The 24,873-nt window shown below is 38.1% G+C and overlaps 1 protein-coding gene across 4 annotated transcripts; it reads left to right on the top strand.

The window, feature by feature from the left end:
- The first annotated feature begins 39 nt into the window (after nt 1–39).
- Nucleotides 40–23,146, top strand: grb14 (growth factor receptor-bound protein 14). Of its 4 annotated transcripts, none has more exons than XM_026296034.1 (15): nt 40–176; nt 3,491–3,705; nt 4,986–5,112; nt 15,477–15,633; nt 16,930–17,051; nt 17,237–17,311; nt 17,457–17,594; nt 18,809–18,919; nt 19,025–19,120; nt 19,473–19,535; nt 20,582–20,698; nt 21,187–21,256; nt 21,350–21,437; nt 21,913–22,006; nt 22,123–23,146. In XM_026296034.1, exons 2-15 carry the CDS (start codon nt 3,518–3,520, stop codon nt 22,267–22,269), a joined length of 1,593 nt encoding a protein of 530 aa, XP_026151819.1. In that variant the 5' UTR covers nt 40–176; nt 3,491–3,517; the 3' UTR covers nt 22,270–23,146. The 4 variants fall into 4 exon arrangements, with proteins under 4 accessions (XP_026151819.1, XP_026151820.1, XP_026151822.1 ...); XM_026296035.2 differs by lacking the exon at nt 40–176 and adding an exon at nt 4,317–4,362 and having other exon boundaries at nt 3,514–3,705; XM_026296037.1 differs by lacking the exons at nt 40–176; nt 3,491–3,705; nt 4,986–5,112 and adding an exon at nt 10,611–11,046.
- Nucleotides 23,147–24,873: the final 1,727 nt, after the last annotated feature.

The following is a 24,873-nucleotide window of genomic DNA, read 5'->3' as shown; positions in this document are numbered from 1 at the left end:
CAGAAAAACTTTTTTTTTTTTTTTTTTTTGAATGCAGCCTGTCCAGGTAAAATGACGCAGGGCACGTACAGTGGAGCACCTGTGCTACACGTGTAAACAGTGTATTTCATCCCGCTCTTAAGCAGCGATATGAACACTGGGTTTCAGGATCTGGACACTATTTGAACCGGAACAAGGTAAGAACATTTCGACTCAGTTCGGTGTTAGTGAACCAGTTGGAGCTGGTGCTGACGGAGCAGGAAGGACTGTGCGACGGAAACTATTTGCATCGTGTACTTTCATTGTTTTTGTTAATGCGTATTGAATTGGTTGCATTTAGGTTTTGCTGATTTGAAGATGGGAAGTTAGTCGCTTACTATTAAGAATTTCATTACCAGCGTAGTGAGACACCGGGACAGTGGTTTTCCCGGTAACTTCCCCGGTTACTAACACACAGGACGTATGGTCTTAAATAAGACTTCCCGAAACGCACAAGTTATGAAGCATTTATCGTTCAGACCTAAAGCGTATTTAAAATGCCCATCGTCTAACTGCACGTTACTCCATTAATCATAACAAGCAGCTCACTGTGTCATTTCTGGTACGAACATTTCTTACTACAGCAGCTACCGCTGTCAGCAATTGCGCATGCGCTACTGTGTTGTGTTTAATTTCATTTGAACTAATAGGAAGATGCATTCTGCTTTTATATATATTTTTTTCATTAATACAAAGGTATTATATCACAGTAGCTTTTCTTTGACACTGCCAGCACTTCAACACAGTTGTATCCTAAAATATGTGTTGAATTCAGGTGAGAAATGGCATCTGCTGTAGCAGCAGCAGCAAGACTCACAATACACAAATAGTGATTCTTGCAAGTGCTGACAAATGACATGATCCCAAGTGTCCCATATTATGACTGGGCTAACTGGGCTTCTGCTGTAAAGACGCTGCTGCAGCACAAGTGTTTACCAACAGCCCTCTCCTTATTTTCCAGCAGCTGCTATGCCTCACTTCATGCATTCCACGTATAAGCCAGCCCACACTGGGCATAGGCGTAGTAAGCTATTTATTGCAATAGGTGGTTTAGAGTTTGTGGAACTGAACTGAACAGCTGTATTTTGATGTAAAGCATGAAAGAGTTCTCAGATTTGTTGATGGAGCAACAGAGAATGTTTTTTTGAAATCCTCTTTCAGTAACTGAAGTCAGTTTTGATCTATCGATAAGTCAAACGACCAGAAACATTATCTTGACAATTCTGGCAAGTAATTAATTTTCTTCAAATATAAAATGCAGACCAAAGGATATATATTCGCAACTTTTCTTAAATAGAATGTTTGGGTTGAGGATGATTAGTTTCACAAAACAAGCAGGTTGATATCATCCACTTAGGCTTTATGAGATTTGTGATGGCCAATTTTCAACATTCTGATCAAACCATAAATCAATAAATCAAATACTGTGGAATCAGCTTAATCAATAAAATAATTGTTAGTTTAAGGTCATGCAAGGAGCAATATAACAACAAAGGGGAACAGCTGCAACATGGCCCATAACATAACCAATTGCAGGCAGGGTTGTTCTTCTACACCAGATCTAAGTTCTAGCTGATACAGAAGTCTCGGCTGTTGTTACAGCTGTGATAGGGACATACCCAGCAACCCCAGGAAGAGTAGGGAGGTGGAAGATTCAGTTTTCACCACCTCATTGTCCATACTTTAAGTATTTAAAAACCTTGGAAAAACTATTTAAATATATGTGTATTGTTTATAGATAAAATAATGCACATTGATAAATAACTGGCACCATTTTTTGTACCAAACGCTGATCTAATAATACAAAGTGTGGAAAAAACTAAAATACAGTACAGTACAAACTAATTAAAAAAAAACAAACAAAACATATTCACATGGTTCATATATATTTGCAGCTTTCCCTTAGTTTTCAGCTGAGGCTACAACTACAAACCATGTATTAAAACTGGGAAAGACGCTGCGTAGTGGATAAGAATATTGGTCGATATCAGTATGAGGGAATTTATGTAGTTGTGGTTCACAAACTATTGTAAAAGAAGTTTAACAAGGACATCTAGGTCTGAGTTTCTGAACTAGTTTTTCTTAGCAGTAACTCTGTGCTATAGTTTGTTTGTTTTTTTTTAACTATATATTACCATTATGTGAGACTGGTATTAACTCCTTAAAATAGACCTGGCTTTCATCCTACACCAATGTAATTAGCGTTTGCATTGACTGATACTGAAAGAATGTGTTGCAGGCTGAGTTATTTTCGGCTCTCTCATGCTGCCTGTGGCTTCTTGTCCTGGTATCAATCCACTGTAGGACCTCAGCTGAACCATTTGTCTACCTCCATCTTTTATTCTTCTATTCCCCAGCCTCAATAAACTAATAATAGTAATAATAATACTATACATCTAGTTTTACCTCTAAACCTCCCATAGCAGCACTGACCCAAGACACATGGATCTCTGTTGCTGGGACAAATACAGTGGTAGGCACGTGTCAGGGAGTGCGGACAAGACCTAGATCATACAGATCAGTTTGATTTCCATCCACAAGTGAGAAATTTCCCAGTTACAGACTTCGCCCACTGAGAATACAGTGTTACACTGTAGCAGTTTTCAGGAAGATAAAATGTCATGGCCCTCCTTATTCTGTAATTCTTCTATTTGAGAGCAAAACAGTTCCAGCTTGCCATATAGACAACATAAAAATGTAATGAAGTTATCCTTGTGAGCCTTGTTCAACACTTTGCTGCCTGTTAGTCTGTATCACCAGTAGCCTGGCTTCCCCTGGCCACACTCTTGTTACACATTACCTTTTACCAAGATGTTATCATCCCAACCACCCGCCACATGGAGCCTGTCACTGAATGACACAGCCCACAACACAACCAATCTTCTTTGCTGGCTAGTCTGTACAACCACATGCCTTCTACACTACACTAAGTTTAAAGTGCAGTTTGGATCCCTGTATGAAGCCCATAACAAAAGAACAGTTTGTTTTAAAGGACTGGCAGCCCTTGTGCACTTATTACTTAAAGACACCCACTTTTGTTTACGTATGCTTTGTGTGCACATTTCTGTCTACCATGTGGTGTCTACCAATATATCAATAAACAGTACCACAATACTGGAAATTAAAGCAACAGCATTAATAAAAGGGGCATGGGGAGACTGAACAACTGAGTTGATTAGTTAATACACTGCTATGTCTGAGCACGGATGACTGTTTTGGGAGTCATGGTGTTAAAAATATCTTTATTGTGGTGGATCATGTTTGGGTAGGAGGGATCGTTTTGCCCCTCTGGGCCACTCTTGTGGGCAGTAGATGAGCCAGAGAGACGTGTGTGTGTGTGTGTGTGTGTGTGTACAGTATGTGTGTGCACTCTGCTGAGCTGTGAGCAGAGGAGCCCCGCCAGCCAGCTTGCTCTAACTGTGCTTTGCACACACTTCCAGTCCAACAGCTCGTCTCCTCTCTCTGCTCACAGATGATGCCTTGGATTTAGCCAGCCCACATGAGTGATATGAATAACACACTGGACGAAATACACACTTCTGGACGCCTCAGAGAGAAAGTAGAGATTTTTCAGAGTGACAAAGGTAATGTGAGTGTCTTTCCCAGCCAAGCCCTCATCCCTTTGCGAGCTCCTTTACTTACGCCAAATGTCAACAAGACAAGGGCTACGCTCTGCCAGAGGAACAGGTAAGACTCATTTTTCTCTAAACTTGAAGCGAATATCACGAGTCTGTTCATAGGGTAGGAAGAGGATATTGATAATGAATGAATGAATGTTCGTAGGATTAAAATATTCAATTGCACTACAAACAAAAGTAGGGCTACCCTACACGAGAATAGTACACTTTGTGTTTGCAGGCGCGAGACATAGGTCTGTTTGAAAGATGTAGTGTAGACTTTGTACCTGTAAACACAATTGGCGCGGCTCAAACACAGCTGTCAATGAAGTGTAATGTATTATTTCAACAGTGCAGTTAAAGACTGGAATCAAATCAGTCACCTGTTAGTTCGTTAGAGATAATTAGTAACTCAGTAACTGCAGTGTTTACAGAGCAGTAAAGCCAGCATCAGTTCGAGAAAAGCACTTTTCATGAATTGAAGCCCTTTCATCTGAAACTATGCTGAAATCTCCATCTTTCGTACCTTATCATAATGGTAATGAAACATTTCATTGTACGTGATTTGTTCATACAGTTTTTCTGACTGATTTACTGTATAAAATGAGCAGATAATAAATGCATGGTTCAATGTGTTTTAGAAGTAAGGAACAAATCATTGATCTTTTCTGCTCCTTGCAGATAAACTCTCAGCCTGGAATGATCCATTGGCAGCTAATTGTAAAAGGTGGGATGATGATACAATTATTCCTTTATGTGTTGATTATTTGATTTCTTGCCTGTATTGTGGCCTACTTTCCCCCAGCCAACAGTCCAAGCCGTGTCACCACAGTATTTTATGGTGGTGATCAGTGGCTGCTCATATTGTCTGCCATGTTATCAGAAGTCTCTTGGTAATTGGGCTGTGTCATCTGGTAGTTAAGAGAATAAAAGGTCCAAGCTGATCTGACAGTTTGCTTATTACCTGCTCCATTTATACTCTCCATTCATCTCCAAAGTCTAGAGTAAAGTTTAATACATCGTTACGCTATCACCGTCTAATCTGACTTTTGTAGGAAAAAGAGTGAGACAACTAGTCTGTTGTTTGTGTTTTTGAAAGCTGTTTTCCACTGAAATGTCTCTATAGATATCACATATTATAAGTTCTGTATCTTCTTGGATCAAAACTTTTCAAACTTCTGGTGAGTGATATTCAACCTCAAGACACTATGGAAATGACCATAGGATCAATAAATTGTAAATGTGTGTGGTGTTTGCTACGTATCGCCCAAAGATCTGGACAACACTTGGCTCATTAATGAAGCATCTGCTTCTTACGCTAACTGTTTGTTTTTTTTTTCGGTCCATCAGGAGCAATAAAGGAGAGGAGTCATTCTCTTCTCCTGTTCCAAACCCTTTTCCCGAGCTTATCCCCTCAACCCTCTCCCCACTCGTCTCTGAATGTTTACTGCCGTGGACCAAAAGTGGTGCAACTCAGGTGAGTTTTCCATTTACAGTACTTGAGGGTGTTTGTGACACAAAGAGGCATATTATTTGAAAAAATAAGAGCTCTGTTGTAACCTCTTGCATATACTACCGCAGGCAGCGAAGTCATGCAAGGTCTAATTGGAACAAGTGCCAGAAAAACAACTGCAGGACATACTTAAATTTAAATAAATGAATAGTTACATGATGCTTGGCTGTTGATTTGTCTGAAACTGTAGGGCAATGGATAGCAGAACCAGTTATGTGAGTATGGAAATTATTTGCAGGGAGGAGATAAAAGTGTTGTATCAGCACGCTCACACAGTCACATGTCTAATGTGTGTCTGAATAGTCAGACAGTGTTATTACTGCATATTGTACAGAAGACACTATGCATAAGAACAGAAATATTCACTAGATGTGTGACACTGTCTGTAGATGATATATTTCAAATGTGCAACTTCATGGATTACCAAGAAATGACCTGTCCCAGTCCCCTGTAATCACTCTTTGTTTTAGCACAGGATGTGTGATTTGTGTGATTCCCCCTCCAACTTTCACTCCAACCTTGAGTTTTGTTTACATGGCATAAACACAAAAACCACTTTGGTCACCGTTAGACCATCAGTTGATTGTTTACTAGCCTTCATAGATACTATAGTAACTATGTTTGAATTTCTATTGTAGCATGGCACATATCCAGTTAACAATATCAATGCCAGATTTACCATTTGAAATTTATAGTAAGTTTGAAAACAATAGCTCTTTGTTTCCATCCAGAATTCAAAAGCTCTGCCACAGTGTTGTAGAGTTATAATTTCATAATTCTGAAAGACGTAACACAAGCCCTTGACTCTTGGGCATGACTCATGACTCATGATAACTTTATTACTCTTTTTTAACCAATGAGTGCAAGTGAGGAGAAAATGTATTACTTCGCACAGTAGACAATTATTTAATTTGACCCTGTGAGCTGTAGTTGATTTGTACATTTATACAGAACTCACTGTCAAATTCTAAAAAGAGAGCACATTCATTACTTTGGAAAGCTACCAATTATGGGCCTGCTTCAAAAGTGCATGGTTATCTATACGTTTTCAAGGGCTATTAAATTGCTCTGGTTTGTCAACCACTAGATATTTCTTGGATGTGGATCCCTATAATGTATACTGGAGTTGATTTGGGGTTTTTCAGTATCTCTGTGTGCATGTGTATTTGTGTCTGCATGTAGCAGCAGGGGGCAGCTCAAGCAATGACTCATGGGAAAGCTTGAAATTACAGAGCTCAGCAGTTCCCAACAACTATCAGCAGTATTAGACCTCTCTGTACTCATGTGCTGCCTTCAGCCTGAGAATGAAAAATGCAGATAGTTGTAAGCTCCTGTTCTACTTCATAGAGTTTCTGTGATTTGCATAAGAGTGTAATCAAACTGGTATTTGTTCTTCTGTTTGCATTGTGCTAAGGTTGCTTGATTATCCAACACTGGAGTGTCACCACTTGATACACAAAATCTCAAATGAGCCCTTCTACTCTCTTCTGTCCTCACTCGACTCATGGTTTCACATCAGAGAATTACAGAGTGATTGCCAATTCTCTTGTTCAGTCCCCAGCCTGTTGGGTCAGGGATTTGCATGGATTTGGCATGTTCTCTGATCCGTGCGAGAATAATCCTCAAGTTTCTCAGTGAAGGAGCAAAATGACACCCAGGTTGACCTCACTCTGCAACAATGTGGTTTCCTTGTTAGCAAATCTTAAAGTGATCCTCATGTATCTCACGGATGAGGCCTAAGCATGCGCCTCTTACTTACCCTTTTCAGCGGTGGTATTGGCAAGACAAAGGCAGTATATCAGACTGAACAGCTGTTTTTGTGTCCAAGTCCTCATGACTTCATGACCTTTTTTCAGTAGCACTCAAGGAACCAATGACATCATTGTTCGAACTGCGCGGCATTTATCCCTCGCCTACACGTCAATCTTTTCTATAAAGGAAAATTGTCTACTGAGCTTCCCAGTAGGGTGGTCATTTTCCATCTTTTACAATTATGTGAAAATAACAGTCTTTTACTTGACAGGCTTAGATTATACAATGAGCAGGCAAGGAAAATGGGACTGATCTCTGGCAGGCATATTACAAACAACTCAGTGTATAGCTATAGGTGTTTTTCATTTCCCTAGAGGTGATGTCAATGGCTTTGTTGAATTATAGCAAGAATCCTTACTTGACATCACTTTGTCTTAATCATGAGAAAATGGTTTATCTGAGCCCCCTGTTATCTTTGTGTTTGCAGTGTGTCATGGTCCATTTCCATAATAAAACCAAGAAGTCATAAAGGCCAAATTAGGTCAAGGAGACATATGTGTATTTTCTCTCAGTACAAAAGCCTTCAGACAAATGTCTAAATTCTCTACTGAGTCAGCTGTTTCAGACACAAATATGACATGAGACAATCCTTGACTCCTCCTCCTCGACTCTTCAGTTTGACCTCAAGAAAAACGCCCACTGGCAGAAATGCAGGGTTCATCTTCAAAGACTGTCAGCTCAGCAACAGGACCACATCATTGCAGGCACAAACACACAAATAACACGACAGTGCTGCAAATATTTGTACGATTGAGAAACCAGTATGTCTTCAGAAGACAATGGCAAAATAAACAGTTTTTGGGGAAATCCAAGTAGCTGACATAGCCTCCACTCTCCAGGAATATAGTGGGTAGTCATGCTTGGACTCTTACCAGAAACCAGAAACACAGAGATTGTCTGTGTCCAGATGGTGTCGAGTGTTCAGTTCTGCCATATGACTCAGAGGAAATGCCCGGCCCTTTAGAGAGGTTATTTTAGATGCAACAGGCACCATGTCAGTGTTCGTCACTCTGAGTTTCAGCCTGTCCTATACAGCAGATATTAAAGGCACCTCAGGGTCACATGTAGCATAAATACACCACCAATACCTGTTCTCTTTATTCAACTGCTTCATAATTTGCAAAACAGAGCTGTGCTGATGAATGATTTGTATTTTACACTTTTGAGTCAACATTTGCTGAGTGCTCGTGTCAGGAATACAGCAAGTCACAACCACGATTTTTAGAAAATGGCAGCAGAGACCAGTTTTTTAAAAACTTTTGTAACAATTATTATTATTGTTGTCACTGACTTCTAATAACAAACTGAACACACTTATTCCAGTGGTTAAACAATGGAATCAGAGGAGTTATCCTTTGTAATCTCTGCACATAGCTTTCATTCCACGTGCCTAACAGAGAGTATTTGTTATAAATAGGAAGTCATCTGGTGTCAGATACATGTGCAGCTAATTTATTTCTCTCTCTCTTGCTCCCTATCGACAAGTCATCTGACATTAAGTCATGTTTCTTGGTCTCAGTGGCTGACTGCATATCATCTGGCTTAACCTTAACTGTACAGGAGACATGAGGAGTACCACATTTAAAAGTGGCCACTTTTGCTAAATTTATAATTCAGTTTACCAATTATACATTATTCTATGGCTGTGGTAGTATTCTGTGGCTGTGGTAGTATTCTGTGTTCATCTTTGTAAAACACAAGTACTTCATCAACCTGCTCGCTATCTCTCCCTCGCTCTCTCCCACGAACACACACACACACACACACACACACACACACACACACCACGAAAACAAAAAAGCTGTAATCACCCTCTGATGATCCGTTCAGAACCAGACAGCTTTAAATATTGTGTGTATACACCTGAAAACTCACTTACTTGAGTTTTATCAAAGATTTCAATGAAAATCCATTTGTCACTAACCAAGTTGCCGCTGGCTTAGTTAACCGTGTATGACGCAGCACACCTCAATTATTATATATTATTTTTCCAATTGGTTATTCAAACAACTTCAGTGCTGTGGAACTGTAACACATTACCTAATGGTACATCTATCTAAACCGCCATTAGATATGGCTATACAATGAATTCTGTTCAGAAGTGGGTATACACGGTATGTCTGCATATATGTACTGCTCTGAGTCTGCAAGGGGCTCTTGATTTAAACTGTGGTCAAGGACAATGTGGAGTGGGAGCTGCCTTTGTTATGAGAGGTGAGGAGACTCCGTTATCATTCTGGCTCCATTAATTCCAGTTCATTTTAGCTGTGTGATAACTAGCAGCGTCTGTTTGTCTGCGCTCTCACAAGGCAGTGCACTGTGTTTTCAGATAAACATGAAGCCTGTTGTGGGAGGTTCTTCATCTCCTGTCTGTTCTCATGAGTTCAATAAGTGGAACTTACACTCAGGGCTGTGAAGTTGAACATAATGACATACAGTATAGTGTACATGGTCTGTAAGTAAATGAGATAGAATTGAAGACCTACACATATTTTAAAATGCAGTGTGCTGGTTTTTATAGTAACTGTACAGAGCTTTGTATTGATCGCAGAAGTCAAGTCAGTCACGATACATTCAGACAGTTTTCACACCACAACTGTAGGGTGAGTCTTTCAACATTAGCTTAAAAAAAAAAAAAAAACTACAATGCAGGAATAAATGAAAAACAATGAGGCATGATGGAGTTTGAACAGGTCTTGGTTGCAAGAATACAACTTGTTTCCATTATCAGTTATGAAACTGCAGATCACTGAATAATCACTTTTTGCCAACATCCTTGTTTAATAGAATTTGGTATTATGTTTTTAACAGACACTCAATAGTTGCTTGATAGTTACTTTCAGTTGGTAAGTGTTAAATCTGTGATGTTCAGCTGCCTTTCCAGTGTTGTTGTAGTCACCTAGATTTAGCAGACAGGTGGAGGAGCAGTTGTCATTTTTAATTAGTGTTTAATGCAACCTATTGACAATACTATTGTACTTGTTACCAAATTAGTTTACCTGCTGATTTTAATGTTCATACATTCACTTGATCTGACAGATTTTCTGAATTTTTAAACATAGATCCTTTTAATCTGAAATTTCCTGGGGTTGAAAATCACTGGCCTTATCCTTTAAAGCATCCGTGTGGCCTGGCCCCAGGTTATATGTCTGAATGACTCTCCTCTTACCAACCTGTGCACAGTGTGAGGTCCTCACCCAGGCACCTCCTGGCTGTTCCTATTGCAAGGCTGAGAACTAAAGGGGACAGAGCTCTTTCTGTCAGTGCACTATTATTAATGACCTACTGAGAATCTCAGACTGGCAAACTTCTGAAGCCTCTCTTCCGAGAGCATATTTTTACCATAAGGCCTTCTTATAATCTTTATTTATAAATTTTATTTATATATGATTTAATGATATCTGTGAGAATGTCCTTTGTATTTGCTGATTTTGCTATGTGCAAGATAAATAAGCAATTATCATTATTAATATAATTATTATTCAAAGTATAAAACAATGCAAAAATGATCATACACTAAAAATAGTCATGTGGTGTCTGGCTACAAAGTGACTTGAGTGTGTGTACTTTCTGGGAAGTTTTCAGCTCCTTTGCTGTGGTTTTTACATTATCACTCAGCAGGTTTTGTTACTGTGATTGCAAGTTTTTTAGATTTCTCCAGCCTTGGATTGTATATTTTGACTCCGTTCACCATGAGAAAAGGTTTTTTTCATTTTCCGTTTGCTTTTTTGGAAGTGCCTCTTTTAAAGGAGAGAAAAGGAAAAAGCTTTTACATTCTCAAGGACAAAGGAGGAGTTTGTGTTGTGGGGAAGCAACATGACTTAGTTTCTCACACTTTAATTGTGAAGGATCTCATCGTAGCCAGATTTCTTTACTCCCAACAGAGGAAAAAAAAAGAAATATTGTGTATTAAATACTATATTGATAACTATTACCATTACAGACATAATTTGCATATTTTTATTTTCAGTTACTATGTATGGATTTTTTCTTCCTAACTAATTGTGCACCTAAGACAGAAGAATGAATTTCCATGCGAGAAGAGTCACCTTGCCTGCGATCACACCGCTTTGTCTGCAGAACCGGGTAGGAATATTACAAGGATTTCCTCCGATTTATCTCCTAAACATTAATGCTGTTTCCTTCTAGTGACATTGTGCATTCTGTTTCTGATTGCTGATCGCTACAAATACAAGCTCCTTTTTTCTGGTTGTACCGGATGAGATTGAACAAATCTCATATGAGCAGTATCTGAGTGCTAAGTTTTTATCTTCCTAGTCTGTTCACTAGAATTTGTCTGTATTATTTCATGTTGACGCACACTTTCCTTTTTCATACTAGGCTCACAGATGGAAGCTGTAATTTGAAAGTCAGTATATTAAACATAAAAAACAGGCTAAGAGTTCACGTTTAATATCATTTCATCTCTTTAAGAACAGCATAATGTAAGTTCTGTTTTTTCTGCGTAACTGCTTCTTGAAATTGTGTGTTATGTTTTGTTCTTACTTTTACTTTGACAAGAGGCTTTTCACCTGTCTATGGTGCTAACAATAAAAGTCACTTGTTACTGCTATAATTTATGCAGTTTTCATGTTTATCGAGCCACCTCAAGCATCGTTTCCATGCCCTGTGAGTAATGCAAGTGAGAATCAAACCCCAGTCTTATTAAGAGTATCCAGCTCAACTATCATTTTCACTATGTAAAGTAGCAACTGGCTATCCAGCAAGCTTATCAGCATGATATGTCTACTGTTGTAATTCATCCCCTCATCGCAGATGCTCTGTGAAGCAAATGGTATTCTGTCTATGACTTCGTATTTCCATGGGCTCCAGGTCAGTCAGCAGTGGTAACTAAGTTCATATTTAGCGGCCAAGTGTAACTCACTAATAATGCATTAGACAGTGCAACTGTTCAGGTGTTTTTTTGAGTGTTTTACAGTGAGGCGTTTTGCTTTCGTGTGACAAACTGATCCCACTTCCTCATTTAGGAAGGAGAAGGACATTTCTCAGTGGTTTTCTTAAATAGACAAGGCTGCAGGACACCCCCTGTCCACAATTTAGTGACAGAGCTACAGCTGCAAGAGTTCAGTTCAAGGTTAAACCATAGTAGTCTAATTGGTGAAATGGCTCACACCGTCCTGTCCTTGAGATAAGGAGGTCTAATAGAGGAATTCAACAAGACTATATATAGTCTTGTTGAATTCCATATCTGGATTTATTCTGCCTTGACTACAGTTTTTTTTTTTAACCCATCTTCTCTGTGATACAGTGTTACAAATCAAAAGTCTAGCTAGCATCAGTGTGTGCTGAATGTGACTTGCAGTTTCATACTGTTGTAAAGAGCATGGGAGCGGTTTGCCTTAAATTATTATTGACTATTCTTTAACTGAAGGACTACTTGCATATATATGTAGCACATGCAACAAACATGGTGCTGCTAATACAACATCATCACTGTGTAAATTTATTTTATTTATGGTTTCAACAGTGCTGTCTCGTTTTTCATGACTGCACTCTAAGCTTTACTAAAGATGCTCATAATTTTAGTTAAACAAGTAAAGCCAATTTACTTTTTGTAATTTTAATGTGAAAAACAATCTGTCAGAGAGGTAACACTTCAGATAATATTCTTTATATTTTCATGTTGTAATAAATAAAAATTGTACATGACTAACATGACATAGGTGGACATAAAAGCATTTTGGTCTAACAGATGCTTAAATTAGTTTTCTACAAATTTAGTTAAAGATTTCACAACTGCATCATTATATCATCTGGAAAATCCTGGATATCTTACTTAAAATTTGATACATCTTTCTTTGTGATACACCATGTACTACTTTTTAGGTTTGGAAACAACATCTGGCACTTTTTACATTACTCAGTCAAGTTAATTGGTGAATCTAAAACAACCCACAGAGCAAAATTTATTTCTCCTCAATGACGTGCCTCTTCCTTAAATAGCTTTTGATAGCAAACCATGTGAATACCATTTTGGTGCCTTAGGCCAAACACCCACAAATTGACATCAAATAAATAATGATAATTATGCAAATGTAAGAAAAAAAATTGCTGTCATGGTAACCATGGAGACAGTATTCACAGAAAATTGGTCTGCTTGTGTGGCTCCAGCAACAGTAACATGATGATAAAAAAAAGAGCCTACAGCTATGCAAGCAGTTCAGCGAGGCTGCATCTTGGCAGAGCCATGATTTAAGCTAAATGCTACCAGACTGATGTGTAGCAGGGATACTGTTTGCCATGTTCATCAATAAGATTAATCCTACTGGGACCATCAATGTTGCTACCATATTTCATAGTAATCCATCCAATAATTCTTGATTATTCTGTCTGGACCAAAGTAGCTAACTGACTGGCAGTTGTGGCCTAATGAATAGGGAGTTGGACTTGTAATCCCAAAGTTGTGGGTTCAAGTCTCACGACTGGCAGGAGTGAATAGTCAGTGCTCTCTCCACTTTCAATACCATGACTGAGGCACTGAACCCCCTAACTGCTGCCTGGTTGCTGCAGCAATGGCTATGTGTGTTCACTGCACTTCGAGTGAGGTAAATGCAGAGTACAATTTTGAGTATGGGTCACCATACTTGACAAAAACTTTCACTTTCAGATATGCAACCACACAGCACAGGATTGGTGTGTTTTGGCAACCCAGGTTTATATTTTGGCCTCAGCAGACCTTTGCCACATGCCACTAGTTAAGTGGTTACTGGTAAAGTATCTTGGCAAAAGTTTCTATACATCATATCCCATAAGACAGCTCTTGATCTCACTCTGAGTAGGTCTTCAATATGTACCGTACAGTAGTAACACAATATACAGTTACATAAAAGTCTGTTGTTTAATAACAGATCTAGTACACCTGTAGTACAGTAGTCATACAAAATGTTGTAAGGTTTACAGATTATAGTCCAAGTGTGTGACTGGATTATTTTAAGTTATGATAAAATTAAATCTTCAGATGGTATAAACTGTCTTTGTGACTTCTTGACATCCCAACTAAACTTTGCATGAAATTAACTCAACTCACCTAGTATTTTTAGTTGGTCTATAATAAGTAATGCATACAGAAAGTAAATCTGCAATGGTAATTCACTAAAAAAGGCTTCCTCACCCTCTGACAAACTGTACTCTGTTCCTGGCGAAATGTGACGCCTGGTTGATTTGATTTGGCTTCTGGATTCTCAGCAAGTCACTTCCTTAAAACAGCTTAATTAAATACAAGACTTAGAGGCAGTCATGACAGCAATGCTGCATTTCTAGCAATTATATGCCTTTTTTGATGTTTTTTTAATTGAGTATGATTTTGCATTGCTGTGCCAAGTTCTCAGCAGTTATCTTTGTTTTCGATTTGGTTCTCAAAAGATTTTATAATGAAAATGTAATTGCAATATTAAATATAATTAGTTACTGGAGTAGTCTGGTTAAATACAGGCCTATGTCTTTGATAGACGTCTACAAAAATATTTGTCTTGTATGGCTCCATGCAGGCTGATTGAACACTAACTGGTTTATACTGAGAGGTGATGTCATAGCTGGCTCCCATTTGCCAATGGCTCCTCGAGGGTTCAAACCTCAGCCCTATCTGAGAGCTCTGACCTCCTTTAGCTTCACAAAAGGAGTGAGGCTTGTCAACTACTAATAGAACTGAAAAGTCATTTGGCCTTTACTGTGCCTCCTTCCCTGCCCTCCCTCTTTCCATACCAGTCTCTGTCAACTTTAGACTGAGTTGACCCAACAAACATTACATTTAATTAGGACCTTTGTAATTGCTCTCTGGGCTCTTGCAGGGCATTATGCTAGGAGCTCTGCTTCGTATGGGTGTGTGAATATGAATAGAGAGGGGGTTGGAGCCTTGTGACTTTTTGTCTCTCTCCACCCCCTAGTGAATGAGCAGATTGATCTCTAGCTTTTTGACTCTGTTGTGGGGAAAGGTAGCAGGTGATTTGGTATTGAGCCCAGCGACACAGATATGTGGAGTCAGGAAAGAGCTGTGCTAAGAGGCAGTTTTGTCTAATTACCTGCTTTCAGCTCCACTGCAGCGCAGAGGAAGAGGGGGAGAGAGAAACAGAGAGAGAGACAGTGCAGGAGACTCACTGCCTTCCAGCTGACACTCGCTGTGCTGACTGATGCATGTTTTTATGTTTCTTATAAAAGCTGTCTTTTGCAATGCTGTGTACTCAGCCATGTATAGGCTACAGAGCTTGCCCAAACTCAGACCTCTGCTTGGCTGCAGACAGGGGGGTAAGTTCTACTTTCAGATGGATTAACTGAAGTGTTTGATGTCTGCAAGATTACTGCACACTTTTCTTCTTTCGGTAAAGCTGAAATTTTTACATCCTGTAACATGCTTTGCATATTGTTCCTGACTTTGTTGGGTTTTCATTGAGTCTGACTTTCTGAATATTTTGTTAGTGCAATAGAAAATAGGGGCTACCTAACAGCTAGGGTCAAACAGATTAGTTTGTCTTGTTGTTAATTAGATCCTTCTGTTGCAGGTAATCAAAGTTTATAATGAAGATAACACCAGCAGAGCGGTTGAGGTTCCCAGTGACATCACTGCCCGGGATATATGCCAGCTGTTTATCTTGAAGAACCACTGCATTGATGACCACAGCTGGACTCTTTTTGAACACCTCTCCCATCTCGGAATAGGTAAGATTTTGCTTTCTGCATAATTGGCATAGTTTGGTGGGAAGGTACAGATCTCAACAACTTAGTATAGATCTTCCTTGCATAGAATGTTATTTCTCTCCCTCCATTGGAATTGTCTTAGTATAGAGGTTAATCAGGGAAGACATCACTGTTTACATTATGATATATGGATTTTCTTTCACTTGCATAAATTTAACCTCTCATGTGTTGTCTGCTTTTGGTCTTGTTGCTAGGAAGTTTACATTCCCTGGCATTTTAATGTAAAGCACCACCAACTATTCATCAAGCTGGATTTCCATAAAAACAATCCACCAATTTTAACTGAGAAATGTCTCAGTTTAGATATTCGAATGACATTTTGAATGAATGCATATCATCAAATAATTTGTTGTTAGCTGTAAACATTTACTGCAACATCGGTAGTTGTAAATTAAATTGACATTACCTATGTTTACATACAAAGAGTGTAAATTACATCAAATGTAGTTCCTAAAAAACAGATAAAATACATTTTTGTCAATCGTTATTAACACTGATCTGTTGGGCGAATGAGATTTCTCAGCTGCATTTTCACACTACTGCATACATTACATAATTCATCCATCTGTTCTGTTCCAGTCAGTGTTTTTTTTTTTTTTTTTAAATCAAAACTACATATCATTTGATTTCCAGTGAAAAACATGACTAGATCTATGTATTTGTCATTTTACTATTCCATATAAATGAATGGATTAAATGAGTTGACATAATTATTCCCGAGGTAGTGTAACAATTAAGAAACTCACTGAATTGTGACAATTTTTTGCAATACATAGTTTTCACAGTATTTAAGTTGTAGAGTTTCTTTTGTACAATACTTATACAGTTCATAGTTATATAGTTTATATGTACAGTGCATATATGATTTTAGAATATATCTTGATGTTGCCTAATGACTTCTCTGCCCTAATGTTGTTAATAGTTCATTGTTCAAAACTGCTTCACATGACTGAAAAAAAAGAAAGCCATTAATTCAACAAGCATTTTTAGTTCTAGGAAATAATTAATGTTTATGTTGTACTGCTCGGCTTGACAGCCATGTTCTCATCCAGTGGTTACACATTAATATAAGGTTAATAATCAAACCTTGTGGCTTAAAGTTAAGCAATATAACAAAATCTTTTGCAGACATTACTGCACTGTGCTTTTAAAAATACTTAAAGTTGTGTCTTTAACTATTGGGTTTTCAACTTGTAGACGCAGAGCAGCAAAAACACATTAACCTGTTATTTCTTTCTTTCCTCTTGGTCTCACTAGAAAGAATCATTGAAGATCATGAGTCTGTTATGGAAGTGCTGTCAGGCTGGGCAATGGATACAGACAGCAGGCTGTATTTTAGGAAGAATTTTGCTAAATATGAATTCTTCAGGAAACCCCTGGTGAGTTTGTGGTGAACTTATAATGTACAATATACATGTATACAGTATGGTGATGGCTTTATATGCATAATTCTGCATTTGGTATCCTCTCTTTGAAGCAGTTACCTGTTTCCCCACCAGTGTCGGTGTTGAGAAGGTACTGTAAGAGAGTGCTGTAATAACTCATGCTGCTTTCATATTGGTAGGACTTTTTCCCAGATCACATGGTCTCCATATCCAGTGAAACCAATGGGATTGTGGATCACTCTCAGCTTATAGAGGTATCAAGTTCTTTCTGTACAGTGCACTCTCGTTGCCCTTGTTTGCCAAATGCAAGCTTCTCAACCTTGTCCAAATACATTGCGCTACCTTGAAAATCTATTGAACACACCCACCGATGGACAAATATTACTCTATCCAACACAGACCTTTCTCAACTCCAGCACTTGTCCAGAGATCCATGGACACCTCCATGCCAAAGAGCAAAGCAGAAAGTCTTGGAAGAAGTTTTATTTTGTCCTGCGACGGTCTGGGCTTTATTTCTCCAACAAGGGAACTTCGAAGGTCAGTAAAATACAACAACTCATCAACAGAATGTATGAACTTTAGGCAAATCACATTATTTAATGCGTACAAGTACATGCAGTCCTATTTTATGACATAATTGACTTACATTTCCTTACTTGAATTATATGCACATGGTCCTTATTTTACACCCTACACATGTGGGATAAAATTGCATGGGCACCAGTTGAAAAATTAAAAGTCTTGTCTTATGTGCCATGAAGATACATCCTAGTTGTTTTTATGCACCATGAGTTCACCAGTTCATCCTCTGTATATATCTCACTTATGTCATGAGAGGGCAGTGGAACAGGTTGAGCTTGATTTTCCTTAGGTCAGCTGGCTTAGCAGCCAGGCAGAAACAGTACTCTTAATGCTGCTGACAAGTAAAGCTTATACCCAGGCACCAGCCATGCCAACACTTCCCAACTGCCTACACTTCCTACAACAGTAGACCTTTTGTTGTCCATACAGTGAGGCTTTGGTATGGCACCCACTTTAACTGTAGCAGGTTTACCATTCATCTGTAGTCTTGGTCAAACACATTGCTAGTCAGTCAGGCACAGACACTAAAGGCCTGTGGCTTTATTTTAAATGAGGAAGTGGGATCAGTTTGTCACATGAAAGCAAAACAATATTAAACCTGCATTTTTTTTTCTTAGAAATTTATCTTTGGCACAATGTGGCTCTTGATAATGTTTCACTTCAGCCCCTATCAATTTGTTTAAATGTGTCCTTATTGCTTTCATAACATTTATAGATTTATAGGTTAACCACACCCTAAATAACAATTTTATACATTTATAGATAATTACACATTTTTAAAATGTTCTAGCCACTGCCTCTGTCCAAAGTGAGCATCTTTTGCCCAAAATACTGGACTGCAGGCTTAGCTAGTGAACATACAGTATGGTATTTATCCACTGTTTTGTGACTGGATATCATACTGTTTTCTAACAGCAGTACTATATGTGTTCTTGATTTCTAATGTCCAAATTGTCTAAATTACTTTCTTGTGCACTCTTGCTTTTTTTAAATTCATGTGTTCCTCACACAAATAACAATAAATTGAAGCAGACATGACAATGCAACAGATTAATAGACCTTTTGTGGAAGTGAATATTAGACCCAGCTCTGTGATTTGATATTGCATGAAAGTTTACACCTATATGAAACAATATGTCTTATTATTATGACCTCTCGATGTTTTACAGGAACCAAGGCATCTCCAGTTCATTGCTGACTTTAGTGACAGTGATATCTACACAGACTTGTCAGCCAAAAAACTACATGGAGCACCTACAGACTATGGCTTCTGTGTCAAGGTACTATCATGTTCTACAAATAGTAAAACTGTACAAAAAGAACTGAAGTAGAGTATAAATTCCCAGTATGTTGAACTCTCAGCATTATCTATCTATTCTTTTCAGTCCACAAAGGGGAGTTCAGCCCGGGACTTGAAGCTGCTTTGTGCGGATGATGAGCAGGCCAGGACCTGCTGGATCACAGCCATGCGTTTGTTAAAGGTTGGCTTGCTGATCACTAACTCTGGGTGATATCTAAGAGGAAGAATGCTGCATCAGTGCTAGAATCAGATTAAGCTTTGGGTGGAGGTCAAGGGAAACTATTGAATGAGGGTGCATTAGCGCTCCCTCTCTTGATAGTAGCAGCATGTGTTCATTGGCTGTATATTAGCTGGACACAGTTTAGAGCACTATTCACACTTCTGCTAGTCTGAAATTAATGTACAATAGAGCACAGGAGACTGTGATGTTTTCATCACTAGACTGTGCTCTACTGAAAGTAATTTAATGTTAATATGTGATAAACTGTTATAGGGACTAGAATTTCATATGGTGGCATTTTTCTGCGTTTCAGTATGGGATGCAACTGTACCAAAACTTCATTCAGCCACACCAGAAACAAAAACCCTCACTGATGGTAAGCTGAAGATGTTTTGTTTTTGTAATAGAACTCATTTGAAACTTAATCATGGTATATTTAAATTAATATTCATGTTGCTCCATGTCTGGTTTGGCTACTTCATTAGGTGGACAGAAACAGAGGTGTAGCATTATAATTAGATACAGTAAGGCAAATACGTTGCCTTCAGTGTGTTAAGTATTTTTGAGTATAGTGAGTATTTTTGCAGCAGTAAACACAGTCTATTTAAGGGATTTGGATATGTTCTTGAACTCGCTGCTTCTAAAAATACACAACGATCAGCTGCTCTCAGATTTAACAACTCATCACCTCTTCTCTGCTGTCAGAGGGTCATACGTGACCAACGGCCTCGCCAAGAGGATTAACTAGAAAGATAAGAGTACCAAAATCGGGCAAAAGCAGGGTCAGGCTGCTGAGTCTTCCGTGGCCTACATGACAGATTCAGTAGTGCAAGCCAGCCTGAGAACACAGCTTCAGAGGTGAAAAATAAACGAAAGCCGTTCAAACCAAGATACAAACATAATATCACTTACAGTAAGAGGTTAGTGTATCTGATACATCATTGGGACTGGGACATAAGATGGAATGGGGTTCTTCTATCCTCACAGTACACGCTTCTTACTTTGCTTTAAGCGCTTGTTTAAATTGCAAGCAAAGTAGGTGGTAGGGGGAATGGATGTAGTCATTTAAAAGCTTCTTGTTAATCCTGATTTCTTCAGTGTGTGCAGATATTTAGGGCCATTCACTGTATTGCTGCTTAAAGGACAAAATGTGCCCATGTGTCACTCTAGCCAAAGCCAATCTAATCCCTTTTCAATGGTGTTTTCTGTCTGGAATCATCTAGAATTGATGAAAGATGGAGTCACTAGATAGACACTAGATGGCAATATAACACCACAAAAGAGTAAAAGTCACTTCATGTCTTTTCCAACTTAAACAAAAATAGAGTATAATGCATATTTAGTGTATAATGCAAAGAGTAAAGAATAAGATATGTAAACCTATTCAGTCAATCCTAAATAATAAAATAACTATCATTTTAGAGAAGTATCTCAGAGAACGCACTGGTGGCCATGGACTTTTCTGGCCAGAAGACCCGTGTGATTGAGAACCCATCTGAGGTTCTGTCTGTGGCTGTAGAGGAAGGTCTGTCATGGAGGGTAAGTCAGGAATCAAAAACAGTCTTTTCCTCTGAATCAAAATTTCAATTAAGATTCTCTGAAATTAAAACAAAAAAATCATTAAACCAGAGATCACTAAATGATATTTTATTTTGCACTAGTGACATTACTGTTACTTCAACAACTGGAAATATGTACTTTAAGTGTATTAATGTCCTGTGTAACAAGAGCCATTAGAATTTATATAATGTTTTTAGACCACTTACAGTATATTTATACAGGGAATGCAGATGAAATTTAGTGTTGTTGCTAATTCAGGGGCAGCCATGGACTGTCCATTGTCCGTGTCAAATAAATTACTAAATAAATTATACAATCAGCAGGTTAACACAACAAAATAAAGCTTGAGGTCAACAGCTGTAAGAATCATGAATGAGCTAGGACAACAAGACAAGAGAAACAATAAATTAACCATGCTTTATAATTAATTCAACTATTGTTGCGGCTGTAACTCATTTCTCCCTCAGAGGAAAAGCTGCCATCGTTTGAGTGGTCATGGGAGTCCCTCCACATCCCAGAGCTCAGTGCCAAACATAGGTTTGTGGGACACAGTTTTATTTATTTTGATTTTCTATATGCACACCAATGAAATAATTAATCTGGAACATATTGTCTCTCTTTGTGCTTCAGCTCTCCACTTGGCTCAGCCGTGGTTTCACGGCAAACTGTCTCGGGATGAGGCTCAGCGTCTAATCAGTCAACAGGGTCTTACTGACGGGTAAGTAGCTACAGCATACAGTACATTTCATTGTTTATAATGTGTCAATAAAGACGCCTGATTAGTGGTTGTGTATCATTTAGAATATGATCCTTACACAGGGTTTTGTTCATACCTGCTTTTATGAAGGACAAACATGATAGTTCGTTCCCTACGCGTAATGTGAGTTACATTAAAATTCTTTGCACAGGTGGAATCAGGTCTATTTTCAGTTGACATTGCATAGTGGACTTATATGGTGGGTTTGTAACAAATATAATGATTGTGATATACGCCATGTCTTTTAAGGAGCCGTAAGAAACATTAAAGCTGAATTACAAATGCATTATGTTAATGTGTTAACATCTGAACATATCTTGATATATGTAAGTCTGTTAACATACTGTAAGCAAATCTCCATAAAAATAAAAAAATAATGAACATAAAGTAATATTCTCTAATGGTCTGTAATAAATTGTTTTCTCTTTGTTTTCAGATTGTTTCTTCTGAGGGATAGCCAAAGCAACCCTAAGACATTTGTACTGTCACTGTGTCACATGCAGAAAATCAAACACTTTCAGATATTACCTGTGAGTACAATCCATTGTTTGGATAGAAACGTCCTTTTTCATTCATCTACCAAAAACTGCCCTCTAAATGTGAGCTTCATTTGAAATAAGTAACCTGTACATGTCTGCACATGTAGGTGGATGATGAAGGGGAGTTAGTCTACAGTCTGGATGATGACCACACACGGTTCACTGACTTGATCCAGTTGGTGGAGTTTTACCAGCTAAACCGTGGAGTGCTGCCCTGCAAGCTCAAGCACCACTGTGCCCGGATCACCCTCTGAGCAAGGGACCCAAAAGCAAACATGCGTATCAACTGTTGGGCCTTCCTGGACAAACACTCCCAGCGTTCCCGTGCCTTATACGAGATATTCACACTAACTGAACAGCCATGCTGACTGAAACCACTGTAACCATCCACATTTATACTGTGGTACATACTCGCTCTTTATTTTTCTTTTTCAGAAAAAGCGAAATTTCAAATTAGACTGTAATTTTTGGCTACAAGTGCTGAAGATGAATTTTGCCTGATGAACACTGTTCTTTCACCCTGTAATGTGCCTGTATGCGGCAGTAAATCCGTTGTGGAAAACCTGACAGTACCTGACTTCTTGTGCTGTATATTGTAAAGCTGAATGTGTACTGTTGACAGCTTGTGATCTTAACAGCATCATGACACAAATGAAAGAAATTTGTTTTTCCTGGTACTGTAAGTGACTTAAATGATCACTAAAAAAAAAAAAAAAAATTCAACAGCATGTCTACTGCAATATGTACACAGTAATTATATATGTATCTGTTGGTTACAGTCTGTCAAAGCTAATGATGTTTAAATGCCAACAACACAACATGCTAGGGATTATAGTAAACAACACCTCTGTCCTGTTAAATTTGAATTAACTAAGCTATTGTACGTTTCGTGGCATCTCTAAGGATTCAGGTATTTCTTAAGAAAATGATTGTTGTTTTCTATTTAGGAGCTAAAATGACCTCTCAGGAAGTGTCACTGTGTGTACTCCGTAAGCTGGACTGAGACTGCTGTAGAAACAAAAAGAGAAGTGGAGAGGTAAAGGTGGACAGCTGGAACACAACCTCAGTAGCCTGCACTGTAAATTCATTTTAAATGTATGTGATTAATTGAAATGTTTTTCTTACATGAAATTTGTTGTCAGCTTGCTCTAGAGTAAGGGCAGTGAAATATTTCACCAATTTTAGACATAAGGCATTTAGAAGGAAATCAGAAATATTGTATGACTGATTTTAATCATACTACATCTGAATTCATTGTATACTCAAATTTAGGTTTCATATTTAACAAAATATTCAGGTAAATAGTTTGCAATACCTGCGTTGGTTGTATTTTGATATATATTATACCACTGCCCCTGCCTTCCACCCGAAAGAGAGCTGGGATAGGCTCCAGCAGATCCCAGTGACCCTGGTTAAGGAATAAGCGGGTATAGAAAATGGATGGATGGATTATAACACTGCTGTGGGTAAACAGTGTCAGATATTCTTTTATAAAAACTAATAATACATCAGCTTTTCAAAAGAAGGTGTTCTAAATCACTGACATGGTTGAAGTAACCATCTTTTTTATTTTTCAGCTGGACAAACACACATTGAACAAGGAATCTCAAAGCCTGCACATAAAATCCTGTTTACAATGTATGATTTATTGTCACATTTAGTGTTTTCTGCCTCCTAAAACTATATAAATTGTAATATTCCCATTAGAAAATTATAGCTATATTAACTACGGAAGCTTTCAGTTATGTTTATATATTGGCAGCCATGTGTTATTCATGCATGCTGTAATTTTAATAGATAACTATTGGTAAGGCAATAGATCATAAAGTTAGACTATTATGCATATATATATATATATATATATATATATATATATATATATATATATATATACACACACACACACACACACTGTATATATTATACATTATAGTCGGTGTAGTATATATATCTCAGTAAATAGGACAAACACAGTAACCAAATAAATACCATGACACTGTACATGAAATATAACAGTAAATGCGTTGTCTACCTGAGCCATTTCATCAGCACACAGCAGGCTACTCTTGTGCTCAGAAAGATATTTTCAGCCAATGAGTCATGGTTTTTTAATGGGATCCAGCACATAGTTAAATTTAGTCACACTATATACCCTCTGTATGGAAGACATTAGCCCAACATTGTCTAGCATGATTTACTGAATTCTGTGGGCAGTATGCAGTTATATACTTAATGTGTCCTCCATGGCTCCATCACATAAATAACTTTTAGAACCACTAGATGGTACTAGAGGCATTTTGCGTTTGCTTAGGTTTATGTTAGTGTAATTTAAATTACATAATACATACAGAATAAACTGTATCAAAGATGCAAGTTGAGTTAATATTAACTTTCTTTAAAGTTGTGCAACTAAGAGTTCATTGGTATTGGGTGTCTGGCATTTGATGTGCAAAGAAGTATCTGATTATACACCAAGAAACATGATATTAATACATAATATGGGAAATTGAGTGTTTTTTCCATTGACACCATGTGTGTGCCTGATGTTACCTGATGGGTAAATGAATGAAGGCGAGGTAATCATATTTTTATTTACAACTGACTTTCAGTACTGTTCGAATTTAAAAAGAAATGTCCGTTCACTATGAGTAACCCTGTACCAGATTGTGGTTCTCTTCACAATGTGTGTGTGTTAAACAATCCTCTCTGTTGTTGTACAAACACATTGCCCCTATACCTCCCCTGCTCTACTTCAGTAGCACATTTTGAAACAGTGCTCACATCCAGGGGAGATGTGCGCACACAAATAAGTCTTAAATGCACCCCTGCTTCCGAGGTCTTGTGCTAAATGTTGTTTT

This window comes from Mastacembelus armatus, chromosome 21, assembly GCF_900324485.2.
Source record: "Mastacembelus armatus chromosome 21, fMasArm1.2, whole genome shotgun sequence".
NCBI classification, from domain to species: domain Eukaryota; kingdom Metazoa; phylum Chordata; class Actinopteri; order Synbranchiformes; family Mastacembelidae; genus Mastacembelus; species Mastacembelus armatus.
Note: the sequence above shows the minus strand (reverse complement) of the source record. Positions and strands in the feature narration are given on the sequence as shown.